At 33.8% G+C, this 14,571-nt stretch overlaps 1 protein-coding gene across 9 annotated transcripts in view; it reads right to left on the bottom strand.

The window, feature by feature from the left end:
- The window catches only part of CCSER1 (coiled-coil serine rich protein 1), a 1,457,637-nt gene that overhangs the window by 1,181,615 nt on the left and 261,451 nt on the right, over positions 1–14,571 (bottom strand). For all 9 annotated transcript variants that reach the window (XM_004039129.4, XM_055385647.1, XM_055385645.2 and 6 more), the window contains exon 4: positions 4,751–4,844. In XM_004039129.4, coding sequence (XP_004039177.3) covers positions 4,751–4,844 — 94 coding nt within the window. The remainder of the gene's footprint in view (positions 1–4,750; positions 4,845–14,571) is intronic.

Below are 14,571 nucleotides of genomic sequence, written 5' to 3'. Positions count from 1 at the left end.
CATTTTGCATTTCTGTGTGTCCTTCATTTCCAGAAGTTGTGATTATTTTTTATTTATGCTATCTATTTCATTGAAGATTTTTCCTTTCATATCCTGTATCATGTTTTTTATTTCTTTAAGTAGGACTTCACCTTCCTCTGGTGCCTCCTTCATTAGCTTAATAATCGACCTTCTAATTCTTTTTATGGCAATTCAGAGATTTCCTTTTGGTTTGGATCCACTGCTGGTGAGCTGGTATGATCTTTTGGGAACGTTAAAGAATATTGTTTTTTCATATTACTAGAATTGTTTCTCTGGTTCCTTCTCATTTGAGTAGACTATGTCAGAGGGAAGATCTGAGACTCATGGACTGCTATTCAGATTCTTTTGTCCCACAGAGTGCTCCCTTGATGTGGTACTCTCCCCCTTCCCCTAGGAATGAGACTTCCTGAGAGCCGAACTGCAGTGATTGTTTTTGCCCATCCAGGTCTAGCCAACCAGCAGAGCTACTGGGCTCTGGGCTGGTTCTGGCCTGAGCCTGCAGAGTCCTGTGATGAGATCCATCTTCAGGTCTTTCAAACCTGGATACTAGCACCTGCTCTGGTGGAGGTAGCAGGGGAGTGAAGTGGACTCTGTGATGGTCCTTGGTTGTGTTTTTGTTTAGTGCACTGGTTTTGTGTTGGTCAGCCTCCAGCCAGGAAGTAACACTTTCAAGAAGGCATCAGCTGCAGTCCTATAGAGAGGATGCAAACTTGCCCTAGGGACACTTGGTTAAGTATTCAGGTTTCTCAGGCCGTGGGCTGGGCCATAGAACACCCAAGAGATTATAACCTTTGTCTTAGGCCACCAGGGAAGGTAGAGAAAGACCACCACGTGGGGGTAGGGATAGGCATTTCTGAGCTCAGCCTCTCCTTGGGCAGCGGGTCTTGCTGTGACTTTTGTGGGGAATGGGGGTGTGGTTCCCAGTCCAGTGGAGTTATATTCCCAGGGGGATTATGGCTGCCTCTGCTGAGTCATATAGGGAAGCTGGGGAAAGCTGTCAGTCACATGCCTCACCCCACTCCCATGCAGCCCACGGTCTTAAGGGCCTATCTCACTCCCATCGTGCCCCACAACAGCACTGAGTCTATTTTCCAAGCAGCCAGTGACCAGAACTGAGAACTTGCCCTGGACCACGAGCCTCCCATTGAGAAAGCAAGCAGACTCACAGCTTTTTGCCATCTCAGGGAGCCTGTGGTGGTGATCCAATTCCTTCAAAGGTCTGTGGATTCTCTTGGCTTTCCTGGTATGTTCCTGTGGTAGTTCTTGGAGCAAAAGTTCATGATGTGAGTCTCCACACCCTGCTCTGTTCATCCAAGCAGGAGCTACAAGCTAGTCCTTCCTCCCATCTGCAATCTTAATCTTGTCTTCTGTGGTCTTTTAAAAAGTTAATCTTGGCCATTATAGTAAGCCCTACTATATAAACTACCATAATAAGGCTCTGTAGCCAAAAATTCATATGCATTGTCTTTAAGAAGTATTTTTTCAACCCCTTTAATGATTTTCAGTAATATAAGCAGTGGAATATAATGATATCATTATTTCACTTTTCAGACTTTTGAAAATCGCTGTTCTTTTATTAAAAACATCATTTTTGAATGTTTAATGCTGTGATTTTTATCAATATCAATTATCAATTATGAGCTTCTTATAATCTGAGGTCTTTATGTTTCTTAATAAATAAAATAAATTGTATAAAACCAATTCAACTGGAAATAATTCTTTCTCAGCTAAAGTATATAAACATGTGTTTGCTGCTTTTTAAAAACCACACAACATGCCATCAAAAATGAAATGGGTTTTCAAAAGACATTTTATTAAGTGACATTAAACAATCCAAAGTCACTCTAAGTAATATTTTATCTATTAGAATTGCACTTCAAGTATGCAAACTAATACCATTTATCTTGTGAACAATTTATATGACTCAGTTGATTCATCAAGTACCCTGGTTTGAGCTTTAACTAAGCAACTTACACCTTAAAGTAGACTCAAGAGATTCATTGTAAAAATTATTTCATTTTTATTTAAAATAAATTAATGAAGTATATAGTACTATTATTACTTCGTAAAGGAGAGACTAAAGTTTAAAGAGGTTGATTTTGTCCCCAAGTAAACACACTGAAATAAGTCTTCAGATATTTAAATCATTATTTTCTCATCATCGTGGTTGACTACCAAACATAATTGAGACTGCTATGTTAACTGTAGTGTTTTCTAATTGTTGCTTTGTTTTATTTTTTACTATGAAAATCTTCAAAAAATATACAAAATAGAGAGAATATTATAATTAATTCATGAACTTTTCACCCCATGCAACTCTTGCCCGGCTTTGATAATTTTTAAGAATTTGTCTACTTTGTTTCATCTATTTCCTTACTCATACTTGTTGGTAAAGCAAAGCCCATATATGATATTGGTACCACCACATTTATCTCTATAAAAAGTTTTCCTGAAAAAAACTAAACAAAACAAAATACCATTTCAACACCCAATAAAATTAACTATAATTCTGCAGTAACAGTCAATCCTCTAATTTCTCTGATTAACTCAGAAACAACTTTATAGAAAAAGTTTATATATTTCAAATAAGTATACCAACAAGAATGTCAATTGCATTTGCCTCTTTTAACCTACAACTCCAACACCTCCTATTTTATCATGCCATTTATCTTTTGAAGAAACCAGACCATTTATCTTGCAGAATCTCCAAATCCTATATTTGGTTGCCCACAATCTTTTTATGACACTTAACATTTTCCCTCCACCCATTCCAATAATTCCTGTAAAATCAAAGTTTGAACTATTTAAATGGATTATTTCTTCTGGGACGGGGATAGGAAGGGGTGAGAGGACACAAACACTTCAGAGGTTGTGCTGTTGTACTTCAGTCAGCATTGCATCAAGAGGGGCAAAGTATATATTCATTACACTTTTTGTGATGTTAGAGAATTGATCAGTGGATTTGGTTTTGGTATTCCCCATCTAATCCATCCTTGAAAAGAAAAGTTCTCTATCAACAATACATCCTTACAATCAGGTGGCCATGGTGACTCAAACTTGTAATCCCTGCACTTTGGGAGACTGAGGCAAGTGGATCTTTTGAGCCTAAGAGTTCAAGACCAGCCTGGGCAACATGGTGAAACCCTGTCTCTACTAAAATACAAAAATTGGATGTGGTGGCATGCATTTGCAGTCCCAGCTACTTGGGAGGCTGAGATGGGAGATTTACTTGAGCCCAGGAGGCGGAAGTTGTGGTGAGCTGAGATCACACCACTGGACTCCAGCCTGGGCAACAGAGCCAGACCTTGTTTCAAACAAAACAAAACGAAAACAAATAATATATCCTTACAATAATGCCATAGCAGATTTAGATACTGTCCTCCTTCTTTTTAATGACTGTTTGGTAAACCATTGTATATTCAGCAAGTATCCTATTGATGAGCATTTCAGGTGCTTCCAATATTTTTCCATTATAAATATTTTGCAGTGAATAATTATATGCATGTACTATTTTGTCTTTTGCCAGTATCATAGAATTAGATATCTAGAAGTTAAGTTGTTGGATCTAACTTGTAAAAACCATCTGCATAAAAGTGTGAAAATCTTCATTTTTAGAAGGATATCTGTCAAATCAACTACAGGAAAAATGTCCCAAGAAATTTTTATCCTAAAGTGGTATTCAACTGAAAAAATTTTAAATGCAGTTTCTTGTTTGGTATTAGCCTAAAATAGAGTGTAAGAAAATATCAACATTGTTATTGCCTTCTTTTGACAATTGATAATATGATATTATCTATTATCCAAATATACCACATAAATGAAAATTCATCATAAAGCTTTACAACTAAAAATAACTACAGAGGTTATGTCTGATTTCCACGAATTAAAAATAAAGACACTACCATATAAGAGACTGATTTTCTTAAATGTATGCAGTATCTCCCAAGGTTCTAAAGCTTTAGTTTAGTGCTATATCCACTTGAAAATGACTATGTTAAAGACATTATTAGCAACAAAAAAAGTAAATGTAAATGTTTACTTTTGCTGTCAAATATCTAAATTTGAATGGACAACCAATAATTCCTATAACCAACTTTAAAGAGAGTAATTCTGGAATTTGGAGACATAATATTTTATGCTTTAATATAAATTTAAACTATTACAAATATATCAGGCTCCCTCAAGTCATTCAACAAAAACTTATTTACCTCCTAACTCTATGTGTGTGTATATGTTTATGAGTGTGCATTTGTGACTGCTACTGGTAATTAGTACTTTTGAGATCAACCTTATTGCATCAACATTAACCTATGTAGGAAGTGGCTAAGATTTGGAGCAGTAAATCTTAGATCCACAAAACTTCCATTTGGTTATATAAAATAAATGAAAAGTGAGATTATAGTTATTGCTTTCTTCCACAAAACAGAAGAAAATACTAAACTTTTTGTTAATTATTTAACTAGAATATTTCCTATTTTGGAAAGTTTTTTTATAGTTTTTCTTATTTATAATTATCTTCCAACAGGATTTATATTTCCATAAAAAGCTTTAAAATCATTTAAGGCACCCAAATTATGTCTCCATGGTACCTAGCATGTTCTTTGCATATAGACTATAAAAACTGAGGCCTGAAAAGATAGAAGGCAGCCTTAACAGTGTTTAGGCTATCAGTGAAAGCTACTGACCAGGGTAGGAGTTGTGTTATATTATTCATCTCTTTAACACTTACCAGAAGGGTGAAGACTCTGTTCCTCTAAAAATTCAAGGTCAAGCATTAGATCATCTTCATCCAGTTCACAAGATCCCAAATTATTCAAAACATCCTGAAGAAAAGTCAAAACCAACAATTAGAAACCAAAACACTGAGTAAATGAGGAAATACTCATATGTGGAAGCCGTGAAGCAAAAATGAATTCCAAATCAGAATGAAAAGTTTTAACTGAGTCTCAGAAATTATTTGACACCTATGGGCTTTAAAATTATCAGTCCAATAAAAAATTCCAAGACTTATTCTAAAACCTCTTAATTTTTCCAATTATCTGCACATTCATTTTTTTCTTTTCTAATGATATTTATGTAACTTATAATTAAATGGAAGTACACATGGGCAGATATGAAAGATATTAGAAGTCAGGAAATGATTTCTTGATATGAGAAATACAGGTAAGTGTTTATTTGAATAAAAACTTCTTTAGTGATATTAAAAAGGAATTTGCTCACTGCAAACACATAAAAAGTATATACACGTTTTTCAAATAGAAGTCTGTGAAATGAAACTTCAGTTACTTTTTCTAACATTTATATTTCAAATGTAGGTAACATTCTTCTAACACATTTAATGAATTGTTTTTCAAACAAATTTTGTATATTGTGACAACTGTGAAATATTAATTTAGACCATGCTTGGAAGTGAAAATTTGGCTACCATTTGCCAATTATTTGTTTTACATCAGGAAGAATGGGCAGGAAAACAATCTATATTAATTAGATTAAAATTAATTATTGACTTGCATTATACCATAATATATCAGAGCTGAGATTATGTTTCCTATTTTATTTTCAAGAGGGCAAATAGCAAAATAAACTAGAAGGCTACACTGAGAAGTCTTGAGAAGAGATGGTAATGTGCTGAGGTGCAGAGGCAGGAATTGCTGAAGAAGAAATAAAGTCCTGATTTGTATATTTGTATATATATAAATGGGTGATAAGTATATTAAGAAAAGTAAGAACTTATTAGAGACTAACAATGAAATAACAAATGTACAGAAAAATAGAACATCAAAGACATCAAAAAAACAGCCTAAATACTAAATGGTGGCATGCCATCTCAGGTCACTTTTCAGCTAATTCAAATGTTAGCATAATTTTTAGTTAAAGTAGTATTCATTATGGAAAGCTAATAATATTTTCAAATAGACAGTGAACACTTTAGTCCTTGGGTTTAAAAGTAAGGACACTGGGGCTTTTAAATAAACCTCAACAATTCAAATTAAACATTATTAAACTTTAAAAACACGTGGGATCCATGAATAGTGCACATACCATGGTTTGAAAGGTGATAAGTATACCCAAATCTAAGTGCTTCTTTCTCCAAACGAAGGTAATGAATAACTTAAACTATAAATAAAATCACTTGTTTATTGGAAGCTCTGTTCCATACAGTGTCAGCGATAGTCCAATAAGAATAAACTACTTATCTATATACATTTAAAAATGAGAAAATATAGGCAGCAAAAGATAAGCTGTCATACTAAAAATGCAAAACAGAAAATTAAAACAACAACAACAACAACAACAACAACAAAACATAATTGAAGTTGTAGAAAAGGAAAAGGTTTTTAAAGGGAGAATTTTGTGAAGACACTGATGTGAGTGTTTATCAAACACACTATCCAAATGAGAGAATCTTAACCTGGTAGTTAATAATATATTAGTCAAAATACATTTTATAGTGAAAGCATAGTAATTTATCCAATTTCAAATTGGGGTAAATAATTTTACACTTGGATTTTGAATTCATGGGATTTAATTGTATCCTTCCAAAATTTATAAAAAATCCTAACCCCCAGTACCTTAGAATATGACTGCATTTGGAGACAGAGCCCTGAAAGAGACAATAAAGGTTAAACAAGCTCATATGGATGGGCACTCCAATGGGACTGGTGTTCTTACAAGAATAGATTAGGACACAGACAGCACACACAGAGAGTGATGAAGACACAGAGATGTGACGAACCATGTGAATTCACAGAGGGAGGGAAGATAGGCCATTTGCAAGCCAAGGAGAGAGGCCTCAGGAGAAACCAAACTTGCCATCACCTTGATCTTGGACTTCCAGCTTGCAGAACTGTGAGAAAACAAATTTCTGTTGTTTAAGTCACCCAGTCTGTAGTATTTTGTTATGGCAGCCCTGGCAAACCAATACAACCAACAAGACTTAGAAAGCAGTGAAGGACAGAACAAAGGAAATAAATGAATGCAAGGCACATAACTACCATTTTTTATTATACCAAGTGAGGACATCTTAGACATTGTAAACTTCTAAAACAAGATTTTCACAGCATTCCTCCTTTTTAATTGGAACCACCCTACCCAATCCATCTAGCTATAAGGGGAGCTACCAGATTCTTATATGAGCCAAACTCCTTCTCCTTGGTGAATGGTCCAAGATGGACATCTTAACCAAACTTGGTGACCAAAGCCCCATCCCAGAAATGAAAAAAAGTCTCTGTCTGGTGATACATACTGCAAGATGCAAAACACTGTCATCACAGGGGCTATGGATTTCATTGTGTAGTCAAGACCAGTCTAAGCCTACTTGAAAAATTAAAAAATGTCATAGGTAGGTCATGTTGTTCCTGTTTCCAGCAGTTCCTGAGATCCAGAGGCATACATGATGTTTTCAAGGTGGTTGTTCAATCCTTTTTTGAATTCTGACAGTTAATACATTCACCCACAATTTGAAATAAAATTTTAAAATATTTTATTTTTTGAACAGGGAAATACTAAAATCTCTGCCACTGCTATTCTAACATTTCACATAAGACAGCAACACCAATAAAGTGAACAAACTAAATTTGGAAAATTCACGACATTGTTCTCATTTTATTTTCCTTTTGCAGGTAACACTTGACACATGGACTAGCAGCGTTCCATTTGCCACTGGTCTAGATGAATTGCTTCCTAAATCTACTTATTCTAAATTGCCTTCCTTTGATATTGTGCTTACAAAGCAACTTTCTTGTTACTGTAGAGGAGAATCTTTGAAGCTGGTGAAACTTCATAATAAAATAACAGTAGATGCAGCAACATGATATGTTACAGAAAATAATCAATGGTCAATTCATAAACCTAAAAACGTCATTTCCAGATCTCTCCCTAAAAGACACCAATAGCAGCAACAGTCCTTTTGCCGACAGCTAGCACTGATATTGGTCAATCCTAGCAGCTGGATACTTGCTGACTAATATCTATTAATAAATAATGCTAATAAAAATCAAGGTCCTTTACTTATCAGAGAAAGGGAAAAGAAAGAAAGAAAGAAAAGAAGAAAGACATAAAACAATGTTTCTGGGACAATCATTTTGTTGCCGAGAAAACAAAATTCACCTAAGAAAAAAATTAGTGGCTGTTTTCAAAAGCTAGATAAGGAAAGCAACTTAGATGGCTTCTCCCTAGGTAATCTCTGGCAATATGAGCATGAAAAAAAAGTAATCAGTATGACTAAATAGAACAATTTGAGACTGTTGAAGGTTAGCTTTTTTCTAGAAAAGAAAAAAATGAAGGATATAAAAAGGTACTACTAATTTAAAAAATACAAATTGAGTAGAAAATTGTTAATTTATATTGGTTTTATAGTTTATATATGGGTATTTTGTTTTTCTTATTATACTTATGTTTATAAAATGTAGTCATGTATATCTTTCTGTCTGTATAGCCAAGGATCTGTAAGTAAACCAGTAGTACCAAAAGTAGTACTGTACTAGGAACAGAAAAAACTGTTTAGCACCAATGGTCACATGTAGGAATCAGGTAAAAAAAGAAATCCAGCAATTGATTAACACTAATGATGATATCTCAAATACAAGAGGGTGCAATTATGCATTTCAGACATTTGATAAATTAGCAGAATGTAGAAGTAGAGTGATAACTAAGAAAAAATAGTTTCTCATCTCCTGGTAGATAAAATCACTAGATAGCCCTACATAATAAAGAAATAATAATGAAAGTCCATGAGTTTTTGTTTGTTTGTTTGTTTTTGTTTTTCGAGATGGAGTATTTCTCTGTTGCCTAGGCTGGAGTGCAGGGGTGCGATCTTGGCTCACTGCAACCTCTGCCCCCTGGGTTTAAGCAATTCTCCTGCTTCAGCCTCCAGAGTAGCTGGGATTACAGGCGTGCACAACCACACCGAGCTACTTTTTTTTTTTTTTTTTTTTTTTTGTATTTTTAGTAGAGACGGGGTTTCACCATGTTGGCCAGGCTGGTCTTGAACTTCTGACCTCATGTCCGCCGCTTTGGCCTCCGAAAGTGCTGGGATTACAGGCATGAAGGTTGTAATAATGTTAACATAGCAGGAACAAGAAAAGTGTTAAATAACACAAGCAAATGGGATTTAAAAAGAAAATCATTTTGTGAGAGGACACCCATATTACACAAAATTAAAAGGTGGGCTTTAACTTAAAAAACAAAAAAAGACGTAAGAGCACATAGCAAGTAGAGTTTAATTGTAAAAGCAAAGTCCAACATTATGGCCAGTATGATGGGTTTGAAGCTTCTCTGAATATTCAGCAAATTCCAGTCACTAGACCAAACAATCATCTAGTTGACAACTCAGAATTTTAACATTTAAGAGATGGCTTTCTTGTAGGTCTAGTTTGGTTAAAGCCTAAGAAAGTGAAAAAATGGACTTGTCTTACATTTCTGAAATCCCAGAGAAATATAAATGCTACATCTGCAAAATGTAAAAACAAGAAAAAGATGAAAAGAAATATAAATGCCTAGCATTAATACATTTATAATCAGTTTTAATGGAAGCACACTGATTTGCTTTTGGATCACTGTAACATCTACAATTTTCTCCTTTAAAAGTGGCTAAAAGTAGGAAATCGTGTCATTTACAACAACATGGATGAACATGGAGGACATTACACTAAGTGAAGTAAGTCAGGCACAGAACATAAATACCACATGATCTCACATGAGTGTGGAAATCTTAAACAGCCAAACAAACTCAGAGAAGCAGAAAGCTGAATGGTGTTTACCAGACGCTGAGGTATGTGTAGAAAAGGGAGATCAAGGACAAAAGTACAAAGCCTCAGTTAGGAGAAGTAAGTTCTGAAGATCTGTTGTACAACATGGTGACTATTATTAATAATAATGTGTTGTATACTTGAAAATTGCTGAGAAAGTAAAATGTTTTCACCACAAAAATGATAAATATGTGAGGTGATGGCTATGTTATTTATCCAGGAAGACAAATATGATTTATTCAACAGTGTACACATATATCAAAATCATGTTGTACACCATGAATCCATAAAATAGAATTTTTATTTTTCAATTAATAACATGAAATGTCATAGAATCATTAAAAATAAAGATATATGTATAAAAGAAATAACATTAAAGTGGTTAAAGCATTTAAGATAAATTGATATATTACACTGGGCATTTTAATTACACACTGGAAAGAATTTACTTATATAAAATTTAAACAAATATATAAAGGCCATCAAAAATGTTATGTAATATGTGTTCTAATTAATTGGTATGTAAGATTTATGTAGCTATTTTTAGAAGAGTTTGTTTAACTGCAAAGAAATGCTAATTATTAACAAAAGTCATAAGATTAGTAAATTACATACTAAACCAACCACAATGTTATGAAGTATTCTCTTCAAAAGCAGACATTTACAAATCTTTCAGCCATACTGACTACTCATGTAATCTCCCAAATGACTTGATATCAAGAGGCATTAAGACTAAACTGAGTAATTATTAGTGAAGTAATTCAAGAATTAATTTTCTAAGCTCTAGGGATATGACAATGAATGTAAAGGGCATGGTGTCTTTCCTCATATATCTTATAGATAACTATATTCTAGTAAAAAAATAGCAATGCCTTTCATAAGTAAATCAAATATGATTTATAAATCAGCCCCTTATGTTTGGTTAGTGTGAATCAATTCTCCAGATCATTATTCCTAATGGCAGAAATAATGAAATTGAATTTCTGAAGCTACAGAATTGAAAAAAAAAAAAAAGTAAGATGTAACCATTCAGCTGGGCATAGTGGCTCACACTTGTAATCCCAACACTTTGGGAGGCTGAGGCACAAGAATCACTTAAAGCCAGGAATTTAAGACCATCCTGGGCAAAACAGCGAGACCCCCCTCTCTGCAATTTTTTTTTTAATTAGCCAAGTATGGTGGTACATGCCTAGAGTCCAGCTACTCAGAGGGCTGAGGCAAGAAGACTGCTTGAGCCCAGGACTTGGAGGCTGCAGTGAGTCATGACTGTGCCACTGCACTCCAGCATGGGTGATGGAGCAAGGTCCTGTCACAAAAAAAAAAAAAAAAAAAGGAAGATATAACTATTGTATAAAGCCGGTTCCCAAACAACCCAGTAGTTTCATGAATCTCTTTATTAATATTTTTAAATTACTAAAACAGTCATTAATTATGTCTCATAGAGAAGTTATTAATCACATATCTATACTGTTATATTTTAGTCAAATAACTATCAAAACAGGCCTAAAATATCTAAGGGCAATATTTGACATGCTGGTTTGGACTTCAGTGGTTTTTTATTTTATATTTATTTACTTGACATAGTATAACTGCTGTAATCATTATGAGGTCTAAAAATGAAGAGAGGATTATTTAAATTCATAAGATGTTTACAGCCTAGTCAGCATTCTTCTAGTCATTCTACCTTACGATCAGGTGCTGCCAAGATATACATTTCCTTCTCCACTATTCCAACCATAGGATTCTACAGAGTGACTCACAGGGAAACACAGTTTTATTATTAAAAAACTTGTGACATAGTTATTGTAGAAGATCCTCAGTCAAACTTCCCTGTGTCAGTCTAAACACAAACATTCTGAGACTTACCTTACAATTAATTACATTTGCCTTTTTACTTGGGAAAAAAAGAGATAAACTAATTAGGTAAGTGTCCTTAAGTAAATCACATTATCCCAGGAAGATAAATTATAAATTGCAAAAAAATGAGAGATGTACAAGTGACAAGATTTCATCATCGACACAGTCAAGAGCAAGACATAGGAATAGACTGGGTACATACAGTTTGGTAAAAGTTGAGTTGTACACACTACATATGCAGTGGAGAAGAGAAAACAATACACCAGTAGTGCATATATTTTTAATACTGTGATTTCACTGTTATTTTTTGAAAAGACAATTAACCTGGCAATATTATATAATTACTGCTCTGAGGATAGTTATTTGGCTTTGATTTCCGGATTGCGTTAAGAAAGCATACTCAATCCTTATGATAGAATTGCCTTAAACTCTCAGCATAGTAGCCACAAAGTATTTTCACTTGTTCTTTGCTAAGTATTGATTTACCTTATGGTTTTGAGTAACTCGAAATACATCTTTAATGAATATTTTCAAAAATGTGTCTTAATTCTATGAATTCTTTCTCTGGAGGCTTCCCACTACAAGTCCAAAAACATATGTATTTTGCAAATATGAATAGAGAGCTTATGTTATTCATTATTATAATATGACGTCATTATACATTTTTGCAAAGGAGAATATGTAGTTTTGATTGCTGTGTGTTTTTGTATTTAAATGTGAAATATCTAGCAAAATGAGATTCTGAAAGGTATGCCCAGAGTTTTTCATTCTTCCTCTTATGCTGAGAAAAGGTAAATTACAATATTAATTTTTCCAAGTAGCACAGTACTAAAATACTAAAACTTAAAAGTTATGCTATAATACTTTGCTGTTTAGAGAAAGCTAATATTTATATGGATTCATAATTTATATTAATTTAAACCAATATCTGAATCCATACAAAATTTAAAACTAAACTCAGAACACTTTCATTTTACTCTGTGCATGCGAATAAAGTAAGTATAATTTTATTATTAAGTAATAGAAAAAGAAAACTGATGAGTATAAATATATTACTTAAGTAGAAAACTTCCTATTTCAAAGTTAAAATTTAATGACTGCTGTTAGTTTAAAAATTCATGCTTTTTTCTTTTTATCACTTCAAATATTAGAGAAGAAAAACAAAAATAATAGAGGTTCTACTCTCATGACAAAGTAGAACTAACATCACAGACACCATCTCCTTGATTCTAAACCTAACTGCATGAGTTTGTATCACTGTCAATAAAGCAATACTTAAATATTCTTTATAAAATAGTCAACTCCACTGAAAGCAACATTTCTCTTCAATAAAATACCTCAATTATACTGTAGTTCTTTGGTAGGTGATAAACATGGTAATGGGGAAAATAATATAAGAGTTAAAATATTTAAAACTTTCATATATAAAAAAATCTGGGAAAAGTGATTATTTCTAACCTTCATTCTTCTTTGTGTACTAGAGGAATTGAATATTTCAGTAACAAAGTGTACTTCATTACCTTCTAAACTGTGTTCCCATAAACTTCTGCCAGCCACCATTCTAGTTCCTCAACTCTCATTTATAATTTGTTCTACACACTACTCATTACCCATTTGTAAAATATAAAACCACAATGACATACAATCTCACTCTAGTTAGAATGGCTATTATTACTATTGATGTTTTTAAATTTTTTATTTTTAATTTTATGAGTACACTGTATATATATATATATATATATATATATATATATACACATACCCACTGTGTACTCATATATATTTATATATATATTCCCATATATATATATACCCATATATATATATATTCCCATATATATATACCCATATATATATATATTCCCATATATATATACCCATATATATATATATACCCATATATATATATATACCCATATATATATATATTCCCATATATATATATACCCATATATATGGTACATGAGATATTTTGATACAAGCCTACAATGTGTAATAATCACATCAGGCTAAATGGGGTATTCATCACCTCAAACATTTATCATTTCTTTGTGTTACAAACAAAAGGGCTACTTTTTTTTCTTTTTTTTTTTTTTTTTTGAGACATAGTCTTGCTCTGTCGCCCAGGCTGGAGCACAATGGCACGATCTCGGCTCACTGCAACCTCCGCCTCCCAGGTTCAAGAGATTCTCCTGCCTCAGCCTCCCGAGTAGCTGGGATTACAGGCACATGCCACCATGCCCGGCTATTTTTTTTTTTTTTTTTGTATTTTTAGTAGAGGGGAGTTTCATCATGTTGGCCAGGCTGGTCTTGAACTCCTGACCTCAGGTGATCTGTCCGCCTCAGCCTCTCAAAGTGCTGGGATTACAGGCATGAGCCACCATGCCCAGCCCAGAAGGGCCACTATTAAAAAGTCAAAAAACAAGAGATCCTTGCAAGGCTGCACAGAAAAAGGAACAGTTGTACATTGTTGGTGGGAATGTAAACTAGTTGAGCCACTGTGGAAAAGAGTTTGGAGATTTCTCAGAGAACTTAAAACGAAACTACCGCTCAACTTAGCAATCCCATTACTGGTATATATCAAAAAGAAAATAAATCATTCTACCAAAAAGATATATACACTTGTATCTATGTTAATTGCAGCACTATTCACAATAGCAAAGACATGGAATAATCCTAGGACCCCATCAATGGTGGACTGGATAAAGAAAATGTGGTGCATATACACTATGGAATACCACACAGCCATAAAAAAGGACAAAAGCATGTCTTTTGCAGCAACATGGATGGAGGCGGAGGCCATTATCAACTTAAATCAGGAACAGAAAACCAAATATAGCATATCCTAACTTATAAGTGGGAGATAAACATTGGGTAATACTGTACAAAAAGATGGCAACAATAGACACTGGGGACTACTTGGCATGTGGGAGATAAAGGGTCA

This window comes from Gorilla gorilla, chromosome 3 (genome assembly GCF_029281585.2).
Source record: "Gorilla gorilla gorilla isolate KB3781 chromosome 3, NHGRI_mGorGor1-v2.1_pri, whole genome shotgun sequence".
NCBI lineage: Eukaryota > Metazoa > Chordata > Mammalia > Primates > Hominidae > Gorilla > Gorilla gorilla.
This window is presented reverse-complemented; position numbering and strand designations above follow the sequence as displayed.